This window comes from Phyllostomus hastatus, unplaced genomic scaffold (assembly GCF_019186645.2).
Source record: "Phyllostomus hastatus isolate PE091 unplaced genomic scaffold, TTU_PhHast_1.1 phas_scaffold_46, whole genome shotgun sequence".
Classification (NCBI taxonomy): domain Eukaryota; kingdom Metazoa; phylum Chordata; class Mammalia; order Chiroptera; family Phyllostomidae; genus Phyllostomus; species Phyllostomus hastatus.
Window position 1 is genome coordinate 310,797 of NW_025334032.1, and position 25,720 is coordinate 336,516.

The window sequence follows — 25,720 nt, forward strand, 5'->3', positions numbered from 1 at the left end:
GTCAAAAGAAAAACAGCACTCTCTGGAAAGAGAATAGTCAGAGGGAATGCAGAGTGCCTCAACTATGCCGTGACACCCTGCCCTCACCCCCAATACCCTCATTCTGAGATCCATCAGAAAAAACATGTGATATCCTTTTTCCTTCTGAGCCAACACTACTCCAAATTAAAGGAATGTTAAAAGAAATAGAACTTCGGTGTTGGGATGTATGTGTGAGTCTGGGAAAGGGTGGCAGCATTAATTTATAAAACAAAGCATTAAAAAATCTTTGTCATATTCTATTCTATTTTAGAAACTACATCAGTATCTATTCTCAAGGAAATAAGATGTTAAAAACTTGAAAATCCTCAAACATGGCTAACAGAAGAGCAAAGAGTTTCTAGTCAAGACAATGTGCACTCAATGTGGTACAAAGATCATCTGCCTTCTGAAAAGAATGTTAAGTGTTTAAAGTCATTAGTTAAAAATTTCTTACCATCTAAGATACATAGGTATTAATATAAACTTGCTCAAATTATCTTTCCTTTCTCCTTGATTGAACTCTGCAGTGATTCCAAAGAAGAAAAAAACAGTGACCAGACTCTAAACCAGGAAAAGAGACTGGTACGCCTGTGAGGGATCGAAAAGCTAGTGCTAGAGTATGTTGTTCAGTTAATGGAAATGTGTACACTAGTTACTTACCTGACTGAACTGATTGATTTATAAACCATGAATGGTATTTTTCTTTGAAAAGTTTTATTTCAAACAGCTGCTGTAGACACATACTGAACAAGTAAAGGGCTCCTTCCCCTGTTAAGACAAATCTGTTTTTTATTTGTAAGTTTTCACATGCAAAAACCCAAAAGACTATCCAATAGTTCTGAGGAATGTTCCTAAAACAAACAAACATACACAGATGTATATTCTATACAAACTGACTCCAAGGAAAGATTATAGCTATTATATGCAGATGCTTGTTTTCCAGTTCTATAAATAATAAAAGGCAAATTATTTATCTTAACTGTTTCTAAGCCTCTTACTGAATCCTCCATTAGACCAGGAGGGAAAACCCATTCTTAAAGTATCCAAACCTAATGGTTCAGCCAGATGAACTGAGCTGGCATGGTGATCCCAGACTCCACATTAGTGTGTGGCTACCCATACACAAGGACCAAGATAGAAACACAGCGTGCAGACCCTGAAGGCCAGTTCTGAGTGAAAAACGAAAGGACACTCTAACGCATAAAATGTTTTTTCTAAACATAGAGAAATCAAGGACTTTGAATCTATCTTTATCACATGCTGGGCTCGTGCCATTGGGCAAGTTATGTAAACCTTTCTGTACCTGTTTTCATATCTGTAAAATGGGAGCAATAGTGAACCTACTTCACAGGGTGTTTATAAGGATTAAAAAGAGAATACATGCAAAGTTCTTAAAATAGTATTTGGCACAGAGTAAATGCTCAGCAAATGTTAGTCTTTATTTTTTCCATAGTTAATGTAGCAAATACAAAAACATTTGTTCAAACCTCTGTTGCCTATGGGCATTTAGATAAAAAAGAAATTTTCAAGAAGCCTGAAATTTCTGTACTTTTTTTTTTTACTTTTGTTAAATGCTTTATAACCTTTGCTGCTACCTGAAACTTGTCTCGAAGATATAACTCTCACCTCAACTTAGTCTTATGTATTAGTAAGAGCTCCAAATAATATAGCAGACAAATTATATTCAATTTTATTTTGAGAAAAAGAAAACTAGAGAAAATTAAAACTTTTTTCTTCTGTTGCTTCTATTTTATGTTTTTCCAACAATAACAACAAGAAGGCACTACCTACTGGCTTCCCCTTGCTTTTACTATCTAGCATTATAGTTACCAGAAGAATGCTCTAATTTTCTAAGTATCTATTCAAAACCTTAAAAAATTAACAATAAGCTTTTAACATCTTATAAAGTAAGTCCTTAAAGAACAATGTCATAATGAAATAAATGTCATTAATATTACTACATAATTATAGTATATTTTAATTATTTTGCCTAAAAATTAGAAGACAAAACAGAAAATACACTGAATATATAAAGTTAAAATAAAATTACTTCTGATAAAATATATCTTTAATATACAATGCTTTTAATACAAAAAAATTCATCTCTTGACAAGGAAAAATATACCTTCTGGTCAACTAAAAATGAAACTGCTCATAATCTTGGTGTGCCATGTAAAAGCCTTCTTTCCCTGCCCCACACCCATGATCGTTTATATTACTTTATAAGAGACTAACTACTCTAAGAAAAATTGGCTTAAGTAAGCCAAAGAAAATTAATGTTTTCAGAGAGAAATCAAACATGCTACTTTGCTTAGCCATCATTTCTGATGAATGAACCAGTCTATGGATTAAAATTACAGGAATAAATACCAAAATGTTTAGGTCTAGTGAATCACTTGAGATGACTAGTAATGTTATTAGCTTACTTTTCTCAACTTTTAATACCATTTTATATTTATTTATTTTTATTTAATCCTTATTGTATTTTTATATTACTTTTTAGTCCCTTTATACCCCCTTCTCCAGCAATCACCATACTGTTATCCATGTCCATGAATCATTTCTCCTTTTTGCTCAATCCCTTCACTCCCTAACCTTCCTCCCACCACCAGCTGTCATCCTGCTCTCCATCTATGAATCTGTCCCCATTTTAGAAGCTACTCAGTTAGAATAAACATACAAAGGCAAATTAGCCACAGTGTTACAAAAATGTTCAAGTTACTACTATCAAAAGTGAAGAAGAGGAGTGGAAAAAGAGCTTACCTGAACATGGGTTAACTAATTTTACAAACATAAGCCCAGTTTTCATCTTCTTTGAAGTATCTTTCAAATATTCTGAAAAGAAATGATGAATTTGTAAAAGTAAGACATTTGTTGTTCTAATTTATCCTGATTTTCTTTTATTTATGATTTGTATTCCTAAAATTTTAACTCAATTCTATTGCTTAGGAGCTGTGTAATTTAGAGCAAATTACCAGTTTCTCTGTAAAGTACAGTGGGGTACTAGGTTATTTTAATTTATTTCTTTGAGAAGTAATGAGGAACAGAACTCTTATAGGAGACCATTCTGTGTGGCATGGGTCCAGCTCCCACTCTGAAAGGCCAGTGAAAAGCAAGGTCCAGTACACAGGACCCATGCTCAGATAGACCTGAGGAATAGAAATGAAGGAAAACGCACAGGGAACCAATAGTGATGGGAAGGAAACTGGAACTCAAAACAGTAGAGTGGACCAGAAGGAAGAAAGAAACAACCAAACAGGAAAGAATGAAGAAATAAGAATTCAAAAAAATGAGGAGAAGCTTAGGAACCTCCAGGACATCTTTAAATGTTCCAACATCCAAATTATAGGGGTACCAGAAGGGGAAGAGGTAGAGCAACAGATTGAAAACGTATTTGAACAAATAATAAAGGAGAACTTCCCCATTCTGGCAAAGGAAATAGACTTCCAGGAAATCCAGGAAGCTCAGAGAGTCCCAAAGAAGTTGGACCCAAGAAGAAACACACCAAGGCACATAATTACATTAGCCAAGGTAAAAATGAAGGAGAGAATCCTAGAAGCAGCAAGAGATAAGGGGACAGTCACCTACAAAGGAGTTCCCATCAGACTGTCAGCTGATTTCTCAAAAGAGATCTTACAGGCAAGAAGGGGCTAGAAAGAAGTATTCCAAGTCATGAAAGACAAGGACCTATATCCCAGATTACTCTATCCAGCAAAGCTTCCCTTTAGAATGGAAGGGAAGATAAAGTGCTTCTCAGATAAGGTCAAGTTCAAGGAGTTCATCATCACCAAGCCTTTATTTTATGAAATGTTAAAGGGACTTATCTAAGAAAAGAAGATTAAAAAAAAATACATATAGTAAAAGGACAGCAAACTCACAATTATTAACAACCGCACCTAAAGCAAAACCAAAAGAAACTAAGCAAACAACTAGAACAGGAACAGATCCACAGAAATGGAGATCACATGGAGGGTTAGCAACAGGGAAGTGGGAGGAGAAGAGAGGGGGAAAAGGTGCAGAGAATAAGTAGCATAGATTGTAGGTAGGAAATAGACAGGGGGAGGGTAAGAATAGTATGAGAAATGTAGAAGCTGAGAACTTATGACACATGGACATGAACTAAAGGCGGGGGAAGTGGGTGGGAGAGGGTGTACAGGGTGGAGGGGAGTGAAGGGGGGAAATGGGACAACTGTAATAGCATAATCAATAAAATATATTTAAAAAAAGAAAAGAAAGGTAAAACTGAAAAAAAAAACATTAGTACTTCAAAATTTTAATTATAGCTTTAAAATTTATTTTAATACATCATGAGGTATGAGGTAAATTCCTTCATAATGTTTCCTGTATAATATTTCACTGCCATAATTTTAATCATATAGTTTAAAACATAAAGACCATAATAATTTTATTTATAATATCCTCCATACTATTTGAGTGGCATATTCATATAACTCATTTAAAGAATCTATCTGCAAAGAAACCAGGAGACTTTGACTAATAGGGAATAGAACAACAAACTACCAAAGAGCAAATCAAAACTTCTGGGAAAGAAGAGAACTTTTAGTCACTTCCATTTTCTATGGCCTCCACTACCCTTGCCCCTCTTCAGATCTTCATAAACATATTTATATAGAGCAAGCATGTTTAGAAATGGGCTTACTCATAAATGGTTAAAATATAACTATATTCCCTAAAATAATAGTGGCATTAAATATATAAAGAAAAAAAAACATAGTTTTAAGATTCCTATTTAAAATCAAGTGGAATAACAGGAACCTAACTCACCTTCCCACCTGATGCAACCAAAAATAAAAAGACAAAAATATACAAAATAACTATTTTCAAGACAATGGACATTGATGGTTATCTCTAAGAGATGGGAAAAAAGGTGAGCCCTGTGACTGCCCCAGGTTACTGCCTTGATAGTTTCCAGGCCATGGAGCAGAACAGGAGAACCCAGGTGAAGCCTGGCAGACTCCTTGAGTTGAACAGGGGAAGCTGAGAGTTCTGGAGACTCCAAGGCTACAGTTCATAGGTCAGAATACAAGAAAGGAGAGAGATCCAAAGAAAGAAAACCCCAGAGATCTGCAAAGGGTACTGATCAGTGCATGCATATGATATAACTACCAGAGGCAGGGAGAAAAACCATCTGAACATATTAGATGGAATAGTACCTCACATTCACTCAGGACCCTGAATTGGGCCTATTCCCAGACACACTGAAAAAAACTCATAATTCAGAGGGTTGGATCAAGTCCTTAAAAAGGTCTTGCCTTAGTAATATGGAACAAGTAACTGTACTAAAAGCTGCTCTGATTCCAATGAACTAATTTTAAAAATAAGACCTAAAGAATCAAGCTGTAATTGGAGATTGTAATTGGAGATTCTGAAAGACAAGGATGGGGAAAGAAAAAATATTTGAAGGAAAGCATGGTTGAATATCTTCAAATTTGATGAAAGCCAGAAACCCTCACACCCAAGTTCAATAAACCCAAAGAAACAGGAATAAAAGTATACATCAGAATTAATAATTCAAAACAAGCAATAAAGAGAAAATCTTAAAAGCTAAGGAAAAAAAAGATTATGTACTGAGGCACAAAGCTAAAAGTGACAGTAAATTTCTTATTGGAAACAATGCAAGTCGGAAGGCAACAGAAAAACATCCTTAAAGTACTAAAAGAAAACATGACTCCTGGCTGGCATAGCTCAGTGGATTGAGCACGGGCTGTGAACAAAAGTGTCGCAGGTTCGATTCCCAGTCAGGGTACATGCTTGGGTTGCAGGCCATGACCCCCAGCAACCGCACATTGATGTTTCTCTCTCTCTCTCTCTCTTTCTCCCTCCCTTCCCTCTCTAAAAATAAATTAAAAAAAAAAAAAAGAAAAGAAAAAAGAGAACATGACACAGAGAATATACCCTTGAAAAATGAAGGTGATAAATTGAGTTTTTCGGACATATAAGAGCTGAAAGAATCACCAACAGACCCACATTACAAGGAATATTAAGGGAAGGCCTTTCAGCAGAAGGAATGTGACACCAGATGAAAATATAAATCTAAACAAAGGAATGAGGAACACTGGTAATGGTGACTGCAGGAGTGAATAAATAAGAACTTTATTATTTAAATCTCTTCAAAGATCAATGACTAAACAAAAATAGTAATAATTTAGTGCAGGTTTATAACATATATATAAATAAAATGTATAAAAACAGCATAAAGTCGAGTAGGAATAAAATGAAATTATGTTATTGTAAGTTTCTAATGCAATATGAGAAATAATGTAATATCACTGGAAGGTAGATATGATTGAAATGTGTATGAAATAAAACCACTAAAAATTACAGCAGCCACTAAAATTACAAAAAAAATAAATGCTGTCACTAACAACAAAGGAGATGAAATAGAATCATAAAAAATATGTAATCCAAAGGAAGGTAGGAAGGGGGTAACATAAGTTACAAAGAACTGATGAGACAAACAGAAAACAAGCAGCAAGTTAACAGAATCAAACCTATGCATGTCAATAAACACATTCAATGTAAATGTCCTATACAACCAACTATAAGTCAGTGATTGGCCCTGGCCAGGTAGCTCAGTTTGGTAGCAGATTGTCCTGTATGCCAAAGTTGCAGGTCTGATCCCCAGTCACAACACATACAAGAAGCAACTAATAAATCCATAAACAAGTAGAACAAATCAATGTTTCTTTCTCTCTTAAATCAGTAATTTTTTTAAAGGCAGTAACTCTCAGATTGGATAAAAAAAGTAACAAATTTTTTTTCAAAATGTAAGATAAAACTACATGGTGGGGCAAAAGTAGGTTTAGAGTTGTTTATATGGAAAATAATACAATAATTATAATAATAATACAAGACTAAACTGTGTTTTGTGTACTCAACAACTGTTCACCTACTTTTGCCCAATCCTGTAATTTCTGCCTAGAAGGAAGACATTTTAAATATAAAGATTGAAAGTAAAATGAAGGAAGAAGGTATGGTGTGCTTCTCATGCTAACGGTAATTAAAAGAAAGATGAAATGACTCTATAAACAACGAAGATTATTTGCAGGGATAAGGAATGTCATTTCATAATGATTGAAGGCTCAAGAAGAAATAATCCTAAATGTTTATGCTCACAAATAGAGAGCTACAAGAAGTACAAAGTGAAAACTGATAGAACCCTTTGCTCCATTTCTAATCCCTGGCAACCACTAATCTGTTCTCCATCTCTGTAATTGTCAACTTGAGAATGTAATGAACCATACAGATTCAATTTTAAGACGGTTTTGGTTTTAAGACTTTCATTCCTGAAACTTATAAGACAATGTAAAGGATACATTTTAACACTGTTAAGAACTTTCCCTCAAAAGGAAAACAGGTTATGGTTTTCTCTCCTTTTCTCCTTTGCTGTTTCTCAGCATCACATAGCTTCACCACTCAAGGCATAGAAAAGGGGACATCTCTCTTCTTTCACAATACACCTTTATTTTAATTTTTTTAGGGTGTGAAAATCATGGCATTTATTTGTATTCAAGAGGCAGCAAAGCTTAGCTAAAAGAGCACAATAGTGAGAATAAAGAATGCTAGTTCTGTCCCTCTCTGACTCAGCAGTATTGCCATATTCCCCATCTGACTAAGCCCCATTTCCCACTTCGATAAGTCAAAGGTGTAGAGCAAAGTTCTGTAGTATTTCTTTTTTACTTCACATTTTTATTGTTGTTCAAATACAGTTGTCTCCATTTTCTCCCCACCACTCCCCACAACTCCAGCCATTCTCAACTCCCACCCTTGATTCTACCCACTTTGATTTGTCCATGTGTTCTTTATGTTCCTGAAAACCCTTCCCCCTTTTCCCCTCATTATCCCCTCCTGGCTCCCATGTGGTTACTGTCAGTTTGTTCTTTACTTCCATATCTCTGGTTACGTTTTGCTTACTTGTCTTGTTGATTAGGTTCATCCATAGGTGAGCTCATATGGTGTTTTGTCTTTAAGGGCCTGGCTTATTTCATCAACACAATGCTCTCCAGATCCATCCATGCTGTCACAAAGGGTAGGAGGTCCTTCTTTTGTTCTGCTGTGTAGTATTTCATTCTGTAAATATACCATTGTTTTTTGATCCATTCATTTACTGATGGGTACTTAGGTTGCTTCTAGCACTTGGCTATTGTAAATTGTGCTGCTATAAACACTGGGGTGCATAGGAACTTTTGAATTGGTATTTCAGGATCTTTAGGGTATAATCCCAGCACGGGAATTGCGGGGTCAAAATAAATTCCATTTTTAGTTTTCTGAGGAAATTCCATACTGTTTTCCACACTGGCTGCACCAGTTTGCATTCTCACCAATAACACAGTAGGATTGCCTTTGTTCCGCAACTTGTTGCTTGTTGATTTATTTATAATGGCCAATCTCACTGGTGAGAAGTGGTACCTCACTATGGTTTTAATTTGCATCTCTCTGATGGCTAGTGATGCTGACCTTCTTTTCATTTGTTTATGGGCCCTTTGTATGTCCTCCTTAAATAAATGTCTGTTCAAATCCTTTACCCATTTTTTAATTATCTTGTCTGTCTTCCCGAAGTAGAGTTGTGTGAGTTCTTTATATATTTTGGAGATCAGATCCTTCTCCGAGGTATCACTGGCAAATATGTTTTCCCATAGTTGGTTCTCTCTTCATTTTAGTGCTGTTTTCTTTAGCCATGCAGAAGCTTTTTATTTGGATGAGATCCCATTTGTTTATTCTTTCCTTTATGTCCTTTGCCTTAGGGTACATATCTATGAAAATATTGCTGCATGGAATATCTGAGATTTTCCTACCTATGTTCTCTAGAACTTTTACGGTGTCACAACTTATATTTAAGTCTTTTATCCACCTTGAATTTATTTTTGTGCATGATGTAATTTGGTAACCGAGTGTCATTTTTTGCTTATAGCTGTCCAGCTCTCCTAACATCATTTGTTGAAGAGGCTATTTTTACTCCATTTTATGCTTCTTCCTCCTTTGTCAAATATTAATTGACCATAGAGACTTGAGTTTATTTCTGGGCTCTCTATTCAGTTCCATTGGTTTATGTGTCTGTTCTTATGCCAGTAGCAAGCTGTTTTGATTATAGTCTTTTACCTTCCTGGTTAGGTTTATTCCTTGGTACTTTATTTTTCTTGTTGCTATAGCAAATGGGATTTTCTTCCTGATTTCTAATTCTGGTATTTCATTGTTGGTGTACAAAAACGTCTTTGATTTCTGAGTGCTGACTTTGTATACTGCTGTTTTGCCAAATTCATTTATTAGGTCAATCAGCTTTTTGCCCGAGTCTATAGGATTTTCTATGTACATTATCATGTCATCTGCAAACAGTGACAGTTTTGCTTCCTCCTTTCCGATTTGGATGCCTTTTTTTCTGTTTCTTGTCTGATCACTGTGGCTAAAACTTCCAGTACTTTACTGAATAGAAGTGGTGAAAGTGGACTGCCTTGTCTTGTTCCTGATCTTAGTGGAAAAGATTTTAGTTTTTGCCCATTGAGTATGATGTTGGCTGTATGTCTCTCATATGTGGCCTTTATTATGTTGAGGAATGCTCCCTCTGTTCCCACTTTGATGAGTGCTTTTATCATAATTGGGTGCTGCACCTTATCAAACACTTCTCCATCTTTAACGTGTTATGATTTTTGTCTTTCGTTTATGTGATATTACGTTTATGGATTTGCAAATATTGTACCATCCTTGCATCCCTGGGATGAATCCCACTTGATCATGGTATATGATCTTTTTAATGTATCGCCAGATGCAGTTTGCCATATTTTGTTGAGGATTTTAGCATCTACGTTCATCAGCGATATTGGCCTGTAGTTTTCTTTCTACAGATAAAGTTGTGTCTTTATCTGGTTTTGGAGATTAGGATGATGCTGACTTCATTAAAAGAGTTTGGGAGTCTTCCAACTTCTTGGACTTTTTGGAATAGTCTATTAAGGATGGGGGTAGCTCTTCCTTAAATGATTTGTAAAATTCTGCTGTGAATCCGTCCACCTAAGGGCTTTCATGTGCCGAGAGTATTTTGATTATTGCATCAATTACATCAGCTGTTATTGGTCTGTTCAGGCTTTCTGCTTTTTCTTCATTCAGTTTTGGAAGATATTTTTCTAGAAATTTGTCCATTTCATCTATGTTTTGAAATTGTTGCATACAGTTGTTTGTAGTAATTTCTTAAAATACTTTGTATTTCTGTGGTATCAAGTTCAGTAACTTCTTTCATTTCTTCTTTTTTGGGGGGGGTCCTCTCACTTTTCTTCTTAATAACTCTTATTAAAAGCCTGTCCATTTTGTTTATCTTTTCAAAGAAGCAGCTCCTGAATATCAATCCTTTGAATTGTTCTTTTAGTCTCTATGTCATTTAATTCATCTCTGATCTTGACTATTTCCTTAAAGGAGAGAATCTTTAAAGCAGCAAGAATAAAGGAGAGTTACCTACAAAGGAGTTCCCACAAGACTATCAGCTGATATGCACATTTATTAAAATGTGAATTAGGTGCCTATATTTGATAATCAGGTGATTTTACATAAAGTGCAGACTTCAAGTCCTTTTTCCTGAATATGAATAACAAGTAGGCAAAGTTTTTGCTTGAATAATAAAAAAAACATGGCAACAAACTAACAAACTCACTTTGTCAGACAACTACCTCTCTAGTTGCCCACAGACCTCTGCAGTGTTTTGTACACTCATCTTGTGGTTGGACGATTATCAAATGGTGTATCTTTCTGTGCTAAACTGCCTTCTCACTTTCTAGGTTCTATGTACCCACATCAGGATTAGGAAGTATGTGGTGCTAAATAAATAATCATGTAGTAATAAACACCACCCTCTTACTGAATCTCTTTTATATCAGCAATTTTCTCTTATTATTCTTCACACTGAAGATATAGCTATCAATTGAACAAAGCCCCTGTCCTCACAGAAAAACTGCCTTCAAATCCCTTCATTTCTCCTGTCTACTTCTTCTCCATGCTGGTCCATCAATTCCCATGCTCTGCCCTCACCTCTCCATCATCCAGTCTTACGTGGCAGGGAATGAGACCCACATGTGCAAGAACATGGAGGTCCTTAGTCCAGAACATTGCTTTTCAAAAGAAATAAAATGCATTCCACAAATGTCAACCACAATGTTATTTAAAATTTCCCAGAAGCCCATTACAAATAGGTTAAATAAATTTCAATGGTATACTTGTTAAACAAATATATAGAAAATATTTCCATTTCAACATGTAAAATTTTCATATGAAATGTGGCAGCATGTTAGCTAGGCTTTCATAGATTCCTTTGATCAGATTGAGAAAGTTCTCTATTTCTGCTTTTTGGAATTTTTTTTATCATGAAACTATTAGATTTTCTCAAATGTTTTTTTCTGTGGCTATTGGGGTGATTATATGGCTTTGGACTTTATTTTATTTGAATGGTATATTTACATTGATTATAGTATGTTGAATCACCTTACACCCCTAGAACAAATTCTACTTAATCAGGGTGTATAATCCTGGATTTGGTTTACTAGTTGTTGAGGATATTTGTACCTAAGTTCATAAAGGACATTGGTCTGTAGTTTTCTGTATGATGTCTTTGGTTTTAGAATGAGGGTAATACTGGCCTCATAGAATGAGTTGAGACATTCTCTTTTCTTCTACTTTTTGAGAAAGTTTGTCAAGGAATGGTATTAATTTGTTCAATATTTAGTAGAATTCACCAGTGAAACTATCTGGGTTTAGGCTTTTTTTTTTTTTAAATGGGCAGATTTAAATTTACTAATGTAACCTCTTAAATTGTTATAGATTTATCCAGAGCGTCTATTTCTTCTAGAGTCAGTTTTAGAAGTTTATGCCTTTCTAAGAATTTGTCCAATTCATCAGTTATTTACTTTGTTGGTATACAGTTGTTCATAGAATGTCCTATGATACTATTTCTGTATAATCAGTAGCAATGCCTCCACTGTCATTCCTGATTTCAGTAATTGGAGTCCTCTCTCTTTTTTTATTGTTATTCTACTGCAGTTGTCCCAATATTTCCCTCTTTGCCCATTTCTGCCCAGCCCAACCCCACTCCCACCATCAATCCCAGAAACCAGTGTCCATGCCCATAGGTCATTTATACATGTTCTTTGATTACTCCCTTCCCGTCTTTCAACCATTATATAGAACTCCCTCTCACCCCACCTCTCGGGTCACTGTCAGTCTGTTCCATGTTTTCATGTCTCTGGTTCTATTTTGTTCGTTCGTCTATTTTGTTCATTAGGTTCCTCTTGTAGGTGATATTGTATGGTATCTGTCTTTCACCACTTGGCTTATTTCACTTAGCGTAATATTCTCCAGTTCCACCATGGCTGTTCCATAAGGTAGAAGCTCCTTCTTTCTTTCTGCTGCGTGGTATTCCATTTTATAAATGTATCAAATTTTTTGATCCACTCATCTACTAATGGGCGCTTTGGCTGTTTCCAGCACTTGACCATTGTAAATAGTGCTGCTATGAACATAGGGGTGCATCAGTTCTTTTGAATTGGTGTGTCAGGATTCTTAGGGTATAATCTCAGCAGTGGAATTGCAGCAGTCAAAAGACAATTCCATTTCTAATTTTTTGCAGAAATTCCATACTGTTTTCCACAGTGGCAGCACCAGACTGCATTCCCACCAACAGTGGCGTAGGGTTACCTTTTCTCCACATCCTCACCAGCGCATCCTGTTTGTTGATGTATTAATGATAACCATTGTATTAATGATAGCCATTGAAACAGGTGTGAGGTAGTATCTCATTGTGTTTTTAAGTGAATTTCTGCTGGCTAGTGATGTTAAGCATTTTTTTCATATGTCTATGGCCAAAAGAAAATTAAAATACCTAGAATTAAATTTAACCAAGAAAGTAAAATACCTGGTCTCAGAAACTATAGGACACTGAAGAAAGAAACTGAGGAAGATACAATTAAATGGAAGCATATACTATATTTATGGATTAGAAGATGTAACATCATTAAAATGTCCATACTACCCAAAGCAATTAATAGATTCAATGTAATCCCTATTAAAATACCTTTGGCATTATATATCACTAATCTAAACTACTCTAAAAATTTGTATGGAACCCCAAAAGCCCATGAATAGCCTCAGCATTGCTGAGAAAGAAGAAATTTGGAAGGATCACAATACTTGATATAAAACTTTACTACAAGGCCAGTGTAATCAAAACAGCCTGGTAGGTACTGGCATAAAAACAGACACATAGATCAATGGAACAGAATAGAGAGCCCAGAAATAAACCTAAGTCTCTATGATCAATTAATATTTGACAAAGGGGGCACAATCATACAATGGAGTAAAAATAGTCTCTTCAGTAAACAGTGTTGGGAGATCTGGACAGCTACATGCAAAAAAATAAAAAGAGGGCCCTGGCTGGTGTAGCTCAGTGGATTGAGCACGGGCTGGGAACCAAAGTGTCCCAGGTTCGATTCCCAGCCAGGGTACATTCCTGGGTTGCAGGCCATAACCCCCAGCAACCGCACATTGATGTTTGTTTCTCTCTCTCTCTCTCTCTCTCTCTCTCTCTCTCTCTCTCTCTCTCTCTCCTCCTCCCTCCCTCCCTCTCTCTCTCTCTCCCTTCCCTCCCTAAAAATAAAATAAATAAATAAAATCTTTAAAAAATAAAATAAATAAATAAATAAATAAATAAAAAGAAAGAAAGGAAGAAACTAGACCACTGACTTATACCATTCACCAGAATAAACTCAAAATGGATAAAAGACTTAAGTTGTGATACCATAAAAATCCTAGCAGAAACCATAGGTAGTAAAATTTCAATATTTTTGCTGAAATTAACTCCTAGGGCAATGGAAATAAAAGAGGAAAAATAAACAATAAGACTAAAAGGGTACTGACCATATGGGAGAATATATTTACCAAAGAATTCATACGACGCAACACCAGGATGTTACAGGGTGCAGCCAAGAGGGGGGACCCCAAATGGGCATTTAAAATGGGGTCCAGAACTCAAGGTGTCTAGGAGATTTTAGGATGTCTTCACCCCCCCAACCCCAGGGTGTGGGTTGGGGGAAGGGACAAATGAGGCAGGGCCTTTGAGAGCTGTTTCGCATAGCAATAGCCTTGTAGCTAACCTCTGGTGTGGTCATTTAACATATCTATAGCCTTTGGCTGGTCACTTAGATATGTTAAATAGCTGTGGCCTTGCTCTGAGCCAGGGGAATGAAAGTAACTTCCCCACCAAGACCTAACTGGGGGGCAGGTCCTGCGTGGGAGCTTGGAAATGATTGGCTCCATGACATGAGGCCACACCTGCCCAGACTCATGATGGCAGTCCAGTAAAGCTGGAAGGATATGAGTTCTGGCATGTGAAGCTGAGTGTGGGAGGAGTCGGAAATGGGGCTGCAGAGGAAGGCGGGTACAGGGATTTAAAACCCAGAGGCGACAGCACTGAGAAGGAGAACCATGCGCAGCCCCGAAGGAGGTGAACCATGCACAGCCCTGAGAGAGAGAACCATGCGGCTGTGGAAGTGCAGAGAAGACCTCAGCCCTGAGGGAGAGAACCATGCGGCCTTGACAGAGTGGAGACTCCCGCAGCCCTGAGAGGGAGAACCATGCGGCTCTGGCAGAGCAGGGACTCCCGTGGCCCTGGGAGAGAGGATCACGTGCCTTTGCCAGAGTGGGGACCCCCGCAGCTTTAGAAGGGGGAACCACCACCTGGTTTTAGCAGAGATCCCGGCGACTCAGCTGAGGGTGCCGGGAACCCAGGGAGGTCTCTCAGTTGAGATGGAGTACTAACTGGGAAGAACCAGAGGACTGCCTGAGCCATGGACTTCTATTTCCTTTCCTGAGATACGGTACTCTGGACTGGGCAAAGGGGGGAAGGAAGGAAGGACTGTGTCTGTTTGTGGGTCTTTTAAGGGACTTTAGGATTTTTGATAAAGACATTAGGTCACTACTTTAAGTTTGTATAGCATTAAATAAACATTTCCTTTCCTTTTCACGAATCTCTGGCATTGAGAGACGTCTTTCCTCGGGCGGTGGACATAACAGACCCGAGGCCTTCTTTCAATAATAGTATATTGTCCCAGGCCCCCCTTGTTTGTTCTGTAACAAGGAGGACAAGCAATCTAATTAAAAAATGGATAAAGGACCTGAATAGCTACCTCTCTAAGGAGGATATACAGATGGCTCATAGACATATGAGTCTACTCTTTTTTATTCAACAAACATAAAATGCATTCCACAAATGTGAGCCATGTCATTCAAAATTTTCTAGAAGTCACATTACAAATAAGTCAAGTAAATTTCAGTGATATGTTTCTTCACCCAATGATATATTTCTTGAAGATGTGTAAATTTTGTTCATTTTTTCAGAAGAGTCAACATTTGTTTCATTAATGTTTCTCTCTTGTTTTACTACTCTCAACTTTGTTTATTTCTACTGTAATCTTTATTTCCTTCATTCTACTTGCTTTAGATTTGGTTTGTTCTTTTTCTAGTTTCTTAAGGTAAGGATTAGGTTATTGATTTGAGATCTTTTTTAACACAGACCTATGTATGTTGCTCTAAAAATGGCATTACCTGTATCCCTTAGATTTTTGATATACTGTGTTTCATTTTCATTCATTTCAAAGTATTTTCTAGTTTGCTTTGTAATTTCTTCTTTGATCCACTGGTTATGTATGAGTGTACTGTTTGATTTCCACATATCTGTGAATTTCCCAAATATCCTTCAGTTATTGCCTTCTGTTTTTATTTCACTCTTTTTGGAAAGCAGTTTGTATATTTCATTCCTTCAAAATTTATTGAGGTTTGTGTTATGGCCTAGAATACAATGTGTTCCTGAGAATGCTTCATGTTCACTTGAGAAGAATGTGTAGTCTACTGTTGTTGAGGCCTTGTTGGTTTTTATAGTGTTGATCAAGTTTTCTATTGCCTTAATAATCCTTTTCCTAGTTGTTTTATCCATATTAAAAATGAGTTATTGAAATCTCCCACTTCTATTGTGCAATTATACCTCCTTTGAATTCTGTCAGTTTTTCATTCATATATTTCTGGACTCTCTCATGAGGTATATATACATTTATAATTGTTATATCTTCATAATAAACTAACTTTGTTTTCATTATAAAATATCTCTTTATGATCAATAACAATTTTTGTCTTAAAGTCTATTTCATCTGATATTAGCCGCTCCAACTCTCCTTTGATTACTGTTTGCATAGTATAATTTTTTTCCATCTGTTTATTTTCAACCTATTTCCATTTTTCAATCCAAAGTGTTTACCTTATAGTTAGCATACAGTTGGATCATGCCCCACCCCATCAATCTGCCAATTTCTGCATTTAATAAGAATGGTTAGGGCATTTACAGTCCATTTAATTAATGAAAAAACAGGATTTACATCTGCCATTTAACACTTTGTTCTCTATATATCATATAGTTTAGTTCTTCTATTCCTCAATTAATGTCTTCTTTTACATTAAAAATATTTTTTCTCTGGTGGAAGATGGTGGCGAAGTACGAGGGAGTGGATTCTACTTTTCCTTACACACAGGAGAAAAACCTAGCCCATCTACAGAAGAACAGAGCCAAAAGCCAACAGTACCCCAGCATATATGAAAATAGGAGACCAAAAATTGTAGCGAACATCGAAAAACCAGATGGTAAGGAGAGTGCTTCAGGATAATAAGGTACCAGGGACCAGCACTGGGACCAGGGCAGCTGCAGTCCAAGGCCCAAAGACTGCCAGGTCTGCCACAGGATTCTTGGGAGAAAGCTGGGCCAACTGCTCCCTCCCAGCCAAACAAGGTTTGAGCAGCACCAGGAGAGACCTGTTTGCTAGAAATCACACAGAGAGGAATAAGGACAAAGTGGCAAACACACAGGGGCGGTGAACACCCATGGAGTCTGTGGATGCCAGCTGTAATTGAGAGTTGGGCTGTGACGGGCCCTGACCTTGATAGCCCCGGGTCTGGACGGAGAATTGAGCTGTGCTAGAGGCCAGGCCACTGTACAGAGCAGCAGGCTTGAGTAGGAGGAATTTCGCTATAAGAAGTGAAAAAAGAGAAACTGGTGAATTCTCCTGCAGCAGTCACTTCAGCCTTCTCCCCACCCAGCTGGGCAGCGTTCCCAAGGTGGCCCAGGAAGCCCTTGGCACCCCCATAACATTGGAAAGGATGCACACCAGAACCTGTGGGGCCAGAGGTGGCCTGCCCAAGCTCAGGCACCCGCAAACCGGGAAGAGTGCACTCTGGGGAAGGCCCCAGCCCACAGAGGTAACCCTGGGAAGAGTGCTCTCTGAGCAAGGCCCCAGGAAGAGGCACCAGGCTAGCTCTGGGGAGAGTGTGCACAAGGGTGAGTGAGTGCTCTGGAAGGGAAAAAAGCGAAACCTATCGCCCCTTAGCCTGCTGCAGCTAGCAAGACCAGAGAAACTGATGTGCCCAGTTTGAAACCAACAAGAGGCCTTTTTTTAAACTAATTTTTTATTTTTTAATTTTTATTATTTTTTATCTCTCAATTCTTTTTTGCTCTCTTTCCTTCTTACTTGTTTCAGTCCTTCTTCCTTTCTTTCCAATTTTATCTCCTCTTGCTTCCTTCTTCTGCTTCTTTTTTTTTTTAAACCCACAAGTGAGACAAAAAAATCTGGAACTGTGAAAAGACCAGAACTGGACCCAAAGAAGGGGCATCCCAACATCTGAGAGTGTGAGACAAATTTGACTTTGCTATTACAGAGAACCTGCAAGTTATTGCATATTTGTATTATAATTGTTTTTCATTATTCTTATGTCTCTCATTTCAATAGCATTCTTGTATTCTTCTTTCTGTTTAGCCTTTCTCGATTGGCTTGTTATATTGCATCGTTTCACAGGTTTCCCCTGATCTCTATTTCATAGTGTATTGCTAATTTACTGTCCTTTACTTCACTTGTGTTCCATTAGCACACTAATCAAGGTCCTATACTCCCTATTTTTGTTATCCAGATCACATAGATCCTATGACTGTTGCTCTAATATTATTGTAAATAATAACTGTTCCATACAATTGTAAATACTACATAACACCCCTCCCATATCTGAGCCCACTTCACCATTTCCTGAATTCTATTACTGTAGTGCTTAACTCTATTCTCTCACACACTACACCTATTTACTATTCTTTACTGTCTCACATTACCTCAGAATCTGACTTCCAACAACTTCACTGCTTTCTAGATCCAATTCACAATCCTTCCAACCCCAACAAGAGTCTTATCTTCTTTCCATCTTTTCCAAAAAAGTGGCTAGTAGGGTGGAATATAACGGTTAACACTACATAGCCAAAGGATCTCCTATCTCTTCTCTACCTGCTGGTACTGTAAATATCATGGACTATCATCTTGCTGTCTTAAACCATTTTGCCTTCCCCATCCAATTGATCATAAAAAACAGTAGGTGTAAGCAGTGAACACCAGGATACACGCTGGAAGAGGAAACCCAACAACAAAGGAACCTCCAACACATAAGAACAGAAGAAGGTGAAGGAGGGGCTGGAAGCTACACTAACCTCAATCCAGGACCTATCTGGAAATACAACAAAATAGAGGAGAAAGTACCCAGAACAAACAAATGAACTAAAACAAGAGAGAATCCTCAAAACCCTCTAAACACAGAAGAACCAGGTTCAGCACTACCTGCACTCACCTGCACAACAAAATAAAAGAGGTGCTATACAGAGTGACCCTCAGTTACCCAGCTGGTGGGAAGGACCTACCAAAGAAAGACCCAACAACAATCAAAACCCAAAGACAAACACAGAGCCAACTTAAACGATAGCCCAAGATCAGTGAGCTTGGGAGATCAAGGAGATTGCACCACTGAATCTCACAGGTATTCTACCGCAGCAGGTCACACTGCAAACCAAGGGAGCCAGAGCAGATCAATTTAAGAAGCTGAAGCTAACAGAAGAGTCTCACAAACAAGGGAAGACAAAGAAACAATCCCCAAAGGAAAGGAAAGAAGGAAGCCTCAGAAAGAATGCTAAATGAAATAGAGGCAACTCAAATATCAGAATTTAAGTTCAAAGCAATGGTTATAAGGAAGCTCAATGAGCTCACAGTGAATTACAATAAGCTACAGGAAAACTACAATGAACTCAATGCAAACTATATCAACATGAAAAAAGAAATTATCAACACGGGCCAAGAGGAAATGAAGAGTAAAATTACTGAACTAAAGAACAAAGTAGAAGGAATCAAAAGCAGGATCCATGAAGATGAAGATGGGATCAGTGATCTGGAAGGCAAACACCGAGAAAGAGCAAGAAAAGGAAAAGAGGCTCAGAAAGAATAAAGAATGAAGACAAATGCAAGAAAATGTGAAACATAATACTATCTATATAACAGGGATAGCAGAAGGAGAAGAACAGTAAGGAATAGAAAATCTACTTGAAAAAGTAATGATGGAAAACTTCCCTAATTCGATGACAGAAAAGATCAAACAATTTCAGGAAACACAGAGTGTCCCAATCAAGAGGAACACAACGAGGCCCACTTCAAGACACATCATAATTAGAATGGCAAAACTGCAAGACAAAGAGAGAATATTAAAGGCAGCAAGGGAGAAACAGGAAGTAACATACAAGAGAGCCCCAATAAGGTTAGCGGCTGACCTCTCAATGGAAAGGCTCCAAACCAGAAGAGAATGGCAAGAAATATTCCAAGTAATGAGAACCAGAAGACTGCAACCAAGGGTACTTTACCCAGCAAGGCTCTCATTCAAGATAGAGGGCCAAGTAAGAAGCTTCCCAGACAAAAGAAGTCTAAAAGAATACACCCCCATCAAACCAGCTCTGCAAGAGATGCTAAAAGGACAGCTCTAAGTAAAGGAAGGAAAAGAGAGACATTGGAACACAGGTACAAAAATGGCAGTGAATAAGTACCTATCAATAATAACCTTAAACATAAATGGATTAAATGCTCCAATCAAGAGACATAGAATAGCTGAACGGATCAAATAGCATGAACCAAACCTATCCTGTCTACAAGAGACCCACCTTAGGAAAAAACATCTACACAAACTGAAAGTAAAGGGCTGAAAACAAATTTTCCAAGCAAACAGACAGGGAAAAAAAGCCGGGGTAGCAATACTCATATCAGACAAAACAGACTTCCAAAAAAGGACCATAAAGAGAGACCCAGAAGGTCACTACATAATACCAAGGGAAGAATCCATCAAGAAGATATAAACATTGTAAATATATATGCAGCCAACATAGGAGCACCCAAATACATAAAGAAAATCTTGGTCCTGGCTGGCGTACCTCAGTAGATTGAGGGCGGGCTGCGAACCAAAGTATCGCAGGTTCGATTCCCAGTCAGGGAACATGCTTGGGTTTCAGGCCACAGCCCCTAGCAACCACACATTGATGTTTCTCTCTCTCTCTTTCTCCCTCCCTTTCCTCTCTAAAAATAAATAAACAAAATCTTTAACAAACATAATAACCTTCTCTTCTGAAGTTTAAAAAAAAAAAAGAAAATCTTAGAGGAATTCAAGAAAGATATTGACAGCAACACAATTATAGCAGGGGATTTCAACACCCCACTGTCAAAAATGGATAGACCTTCCAAACAAAATATCAACAAAGATAAGTGGCACTGAACAATGCCCTCGATGAAATGGACTTAATTGATATATATAGAGCAGTTCATCCCAAAGAAGTTAAATACATTGTTTTCAAATGCACATGAAACATTTTCAAAGATAGACCACATGATAAGACACAAGACAAGCCTCAACACTTTCAAGAAAACTGAAATCATACCAAGTATTTACTCTGACCACAACGGACTGAAACTAGAAACCATCCCCAAGGAAAAAAAACCCAAATACTCAAAACTCATGGAGATTGAATAGCATGCTATTAAACAATGAATGGGTCAAAAATGAAATTAGGGAAGAAATCAAAAGGTTTCTGGAAACAAATGAAGATGAACTCACAAAAACCAAAAATTTATGGGACACAGCAAAGGCAGTCCTGTGTCGAAGTTCAGAGTAATGTAGGCCTGCCTAAAAAAGATAGAAACATGTCAAACAAACAACCTATCCCTATGCCTACAAGAACTCAAGGAACAAAAACAAAGACAGCCCAAAAAGCAAGTAGTAGAAAGGAAATAACCAAGATCAGAGCAGAATTAAATGACATAGAAAGTAAAAGCACAGTTCTAAGGATCAATGAATCCAGGAGCTGGTTCTTTGAAAAGATAAACAAAATTGACAAGCCTTTAAGAGACTCATCAAGAAAAAAAGAGAAAGGGCCCAAATAAACACAATCAGAAATGAAAGAGGAGAGATTACAACTGATACCACAGAAATACAAAAGATTGTAAGAAATTACAATGAAGAAGTATATGCAATGTGATTTGAAAACCTAGGTGAAATGGACAAATTTCTAGAAAATAGAATCTTCCAAAACTCAATGAAGAAGCAGAAAGCCTGAAAAGACTAATAACAGCAGATAAAATTGAAGCCATAATCAAAAAACTCCCAACACACAAAAGCCCTGGACCAGACTGGCTCACATGAGAATTCCACAAAGCATTTAAGGAAAAGCCAACCCCTATCCTTCACAGACTATTCCAAAAAGTCCAAGAAGATGGAAGACTCCCAAACTCTTTTAATGAAACCAGCATCATCCTAATCACAAAAGCAGATAAAGACACAACAAAGAAAGAAAACTTCAGGCCAATATCACTGATGAACATACACACTAAAATCCTCAACAAAATACTGGCAAACCACATCCAACAATACATTAAAAAGATTAAGAATCCCACACTATGGCCAAGTGGGATTCATCTCAGGGATGCAAGGATGGTACAATATTTGCAAATCCATAAATGTAATATCACATAAATGAAAGACAAAAATCATAACATATTAAAAGATGCAGAAGTGTTTGATAAGGTGCAGCACCCAATTATGATAAAAACACTCGGCAAAGTGGGAATAGAGGGAGCATTCCTCAACATAATAAAGGCCATATATGAGAGACATACAGCCAACATCATACTCAATGGGCAAAAACTAAAATCTTTTCCACAAAGATCAGGAAGAAAACACGGTTGTCCACTTTCACCACACCTATTCAATATAGTGCTGGAAGTTTTAGCCACAGTGATCAGACAAGAAACAGAAATAAAAGGCATCCAAATCAGAAAGGAGGAAACAAAACTGTCACTGTTTGCAGATGACATGATAATGTACATAGAAAATCCTATAGACTCGGGCAAAAAGCTGATTGACCTAATAAATGAATTTGGCAAAACAGTGGATACAAAGTCAATATCCAGAAATCAAAGGCATTTCTGTATACCAACAATGAAACAGCAGACGCAGAAATCAAGAAAAAATCCCATTTGAAATAGCAAAAAGAAACATAAAATACCTAGAAATAAACCTAACCAAAGAGGTAAAAGACCTGTATTCAGAGAACTACATAACCCTGAGGAAAGAAATCAAGGAAGACACAAACAAATGGAAACATATACCGTGTTCATAGATTGGAAGAATATCATCAAAATGTCCATACTACCCAAAGCAATTTACACATTCAATGGAATAACTATTAAAGTACCAATGGCTTATTTCACAGACATAGAACAAATAGTTTAAAAATTTATATGGAACCATAAACAACCCCAAATAGCTGCTGCAATTTTGAGAAAGAAGAGTAAAGTAGGAAGGATCACAATACCTGACACTAAACTATACTACAAGGCCACTGTAATCAAAACAGCCTGGTACTGGCATAAAAACAGGCACATGGACCAATGGAACAGGACAGAGAGCCCAGAAATAAGCCCAAGTCTCCACGGTCAACTAATATTTGACAAAGGGGACAGCAACATAAAATGCAGTAAAAATAGTCTCTTCAACAAATGGTGTTGGGAGAACTGGACAGCTACGTGCAAAAAAATGAAACTAGAGCACCAACCTACACCTTATACAACAATAAATTCAAGGTGGATAAAAGACTTAAATATAAACCATGACACCATTAAAGTGCTAGAGGAGAACCTAGGTAGAAAAATCTCAGATATTTCATGCAGAAACATTTTTACTGACATGTCCCCTAGAGCAAGGGACATAAAGGAAAGAATAAACAAATGGGGGCCTCGTCAAAATAAAAAGCTTCTGCACAGCTAAAGAAAACAGTATCAAAAGAAAAAGAACCAACTGTATGGGAAAACATATTTGCCAATGATACCTCAGGCAAGGGTTTAATTTAATCTCCAAAATATATAAAGAATTTACACGACTCCACTCCAAGAAGACAAGCAACCCAATTAAAAAGTGGGCAAAGGACTTGAACAGACACTTCTCCAGGGAGGACATACAGAGGATCCAAAGAGACATGAAACGATGTTCAATATTGCTAGCTATCAGAGAGATGCAAATTAAAACCACAATGAGATACCACCTCACAACAGTCAGAGTGACCATCATAAACAAAGCAACAAACAACAAGTGTTGGAGAAGTTGTGGAGAAAAGGGGACCCTAGTTCACTCTTGGTGGGACTGCAGACTGGTACAACTACTACGGAAAACGGTATGGAACTTCCTCAGAAAACTCAAAGTGGATCTGCCTTTTGACCCAGCAATTCCACTGCTGGGACTATATCCTAAGAACCCTAAAACACCAATACAAAGGAACCTTTGCACCCCAATGTTCATAGCAGCACAATTTACAATAGCTAAGTGTTGGAAGCAACCTGGAAGTGCTGGAAGATGCCCATCAGTAAATGAATGGATCAAAAAACTATGGTACATTTACACAATGGAATTCTATGCCGCAGAAAGAAAGAAGGAGCTCCTATCCTTTGCAACAGCATGGATGGAGCCGGAAAGCATTATGCTAAGCGAAACAAGCTAGGCAGTGAAAGACAAATACCATATGCTCTCACCTTTAACAGGAACCTAAACAAAACAAAGAAACAAGCAAAATATAGTCTAAGACACTGAAATAGAGAACAGGCTGACAGTGACCAGAAAGGAGAGAAGAGGGAGTTGCAGGGGAGAATGGGAAGGATTTATAGGAACAAATTTAAAGGACACATGGACAAAAACTAGGGGACGGTGGTGATGGGAGGGAAGTGTAGAGGGATGGGTGGGCAGGCTGGAATGGGAGTAAAAGGGAGAAAACTGTACTTGAACAATGATTAAAATTAAAAAAAGGAAATATAACCAATTAAAAAAAAGAGTAGTTTGTAAAATGAAAAAAATTATAGAGGATTGCTCAGAGTAAAAGAAAATTATAAGACTCTGATGTGATTTAATTTTTAAATAATATGTAACTATACTTAAAAAGATTAGATGATACAATTCATCACAACAGATGAATAATAGTTACATCTGGTTGGTGGGATTAAGGGTGATTTTAGTGTTTTGTTTTATTTTGAGACTATTTTTCTGAATGCCCAATAATATGTATCATGTTACAATAATAAAAATACAGTTTAATTAAAAAACTATAAATGTTATAAAATCTAAATACAAATAAAATATTTCCAATGAAAATTTAACATCCAAAAAAAATAAATAATAAAAAAATATAAAAAGAAATCCTATTGCTATAGCACTGCTGATAAATTTCTTAGTCTATAAATGGCCTAAGACACACAAAATTACCCATGACTATAAATTAAAGGCTCTAAAAAAGTTACAGTAGTTTTTAAAGAAGAGATAAGTTAGGACCAGTATATCTCTTTTAAAAATCTAAAACGGAATGCATTTGATGTGTAAAAATCAAAGTAACGTATAGCAAAGTACCCAGTAGAGTTTCTGGCACATGGAATACACTCAATAAATATTATATAAACATGTTGTTCTATTTTAGGAAGAGCAAGTTTCGATACTTACAGAACAGAACTTCATTTATCTAGAAAATTTACTCATGTCAACCACTTTTGCTAAAACTCTGCTAAGTAAAATAAGACTTCACATTATATTTTTTAAAAGAGTAAGCTTTATACTTTTTAAGAACTATTTTCTCTTACATAACAGATGACATAAGCCATGCTTGCTAAAAGAGTGTTTTTACAAAACAAGAAAAAATTCAGACAAATCAGAAGAACGTCCTCATTCTTTGGAGCCACTTCTAATTAATATCTTCAACTTCCCAATTACCTCAAGCCCTACCATTGTAGCTTTTTATGTCAAACCAGTTCTATATCAGTTTTTTGATAGTCTCTGTGTTCTCTATAAAGATTAAATTTTGTGTCCCACTTGTCAGCATTACCTTGAGCAGCAAATCTTCCATCTGGTTATTGTTCTGATCTAATTACTTCAACAAAACTGACTATTACTTTCCTGACATTTAAACAGAAAAGAAAATGTGTCGTGACAAAGATGTAACTGTCTAATAAATGTAAATAACAAACAACTGCTAGTATTTATCAGGCATATTCTACCATATTTTTGGGACTGTTAAGATGCACCACCCCCCCCACCAATTTGGGAGAAATAGTGGTTGTTAATGCTGCTGTTGAGTTCTGTTTACATTTACATTGGTAAAATATATTATTTATGTTATTAAATATTTTACCACATATTTTGCTTCAAAATTTTTTTCCTCTAAAACCTAGGTGTGTCTTATGGTCCGAAAATATGGTATATCCAGTCAAACCTTGGTTCTCGAATGTCTCCC

At 36.9% G+C, this 25,720-nt stretch overlaps 1 protein-coding gene across 3 annotated transcripts in view; it reads right to left on the minus strand.

Moving 5' to 3' along the window:
* The window catches only part of RNASEH2B (ribonuclease H2 subunit B), an 87,320-nt gene that overhangs the window by 45,600 nt on the left and 16,000 nt on the right, over nt 1-25,720 (minus strand). For 2 of the 3 annotated variants that reach the window (XM_045821365.1, XM_045821363.1), the window contains exons 2-3: nt 2,785-2,856; nt 682-789 (exon numbers count right to left, since the gene is read on the minus strand). In XM_045821365.1, the coding sequence (XP_045677321.1) occupies nt 682-789; nt 2,785-2,856 (180 nt within the window). Of the gene's footprint in view, nt 1-681; nt 804-2,784; nt 2,857-25,720 lie in introns of all 3 variants that reach the window. The other variant, XM_045821364.1, reaches the window with a different exon arrangement.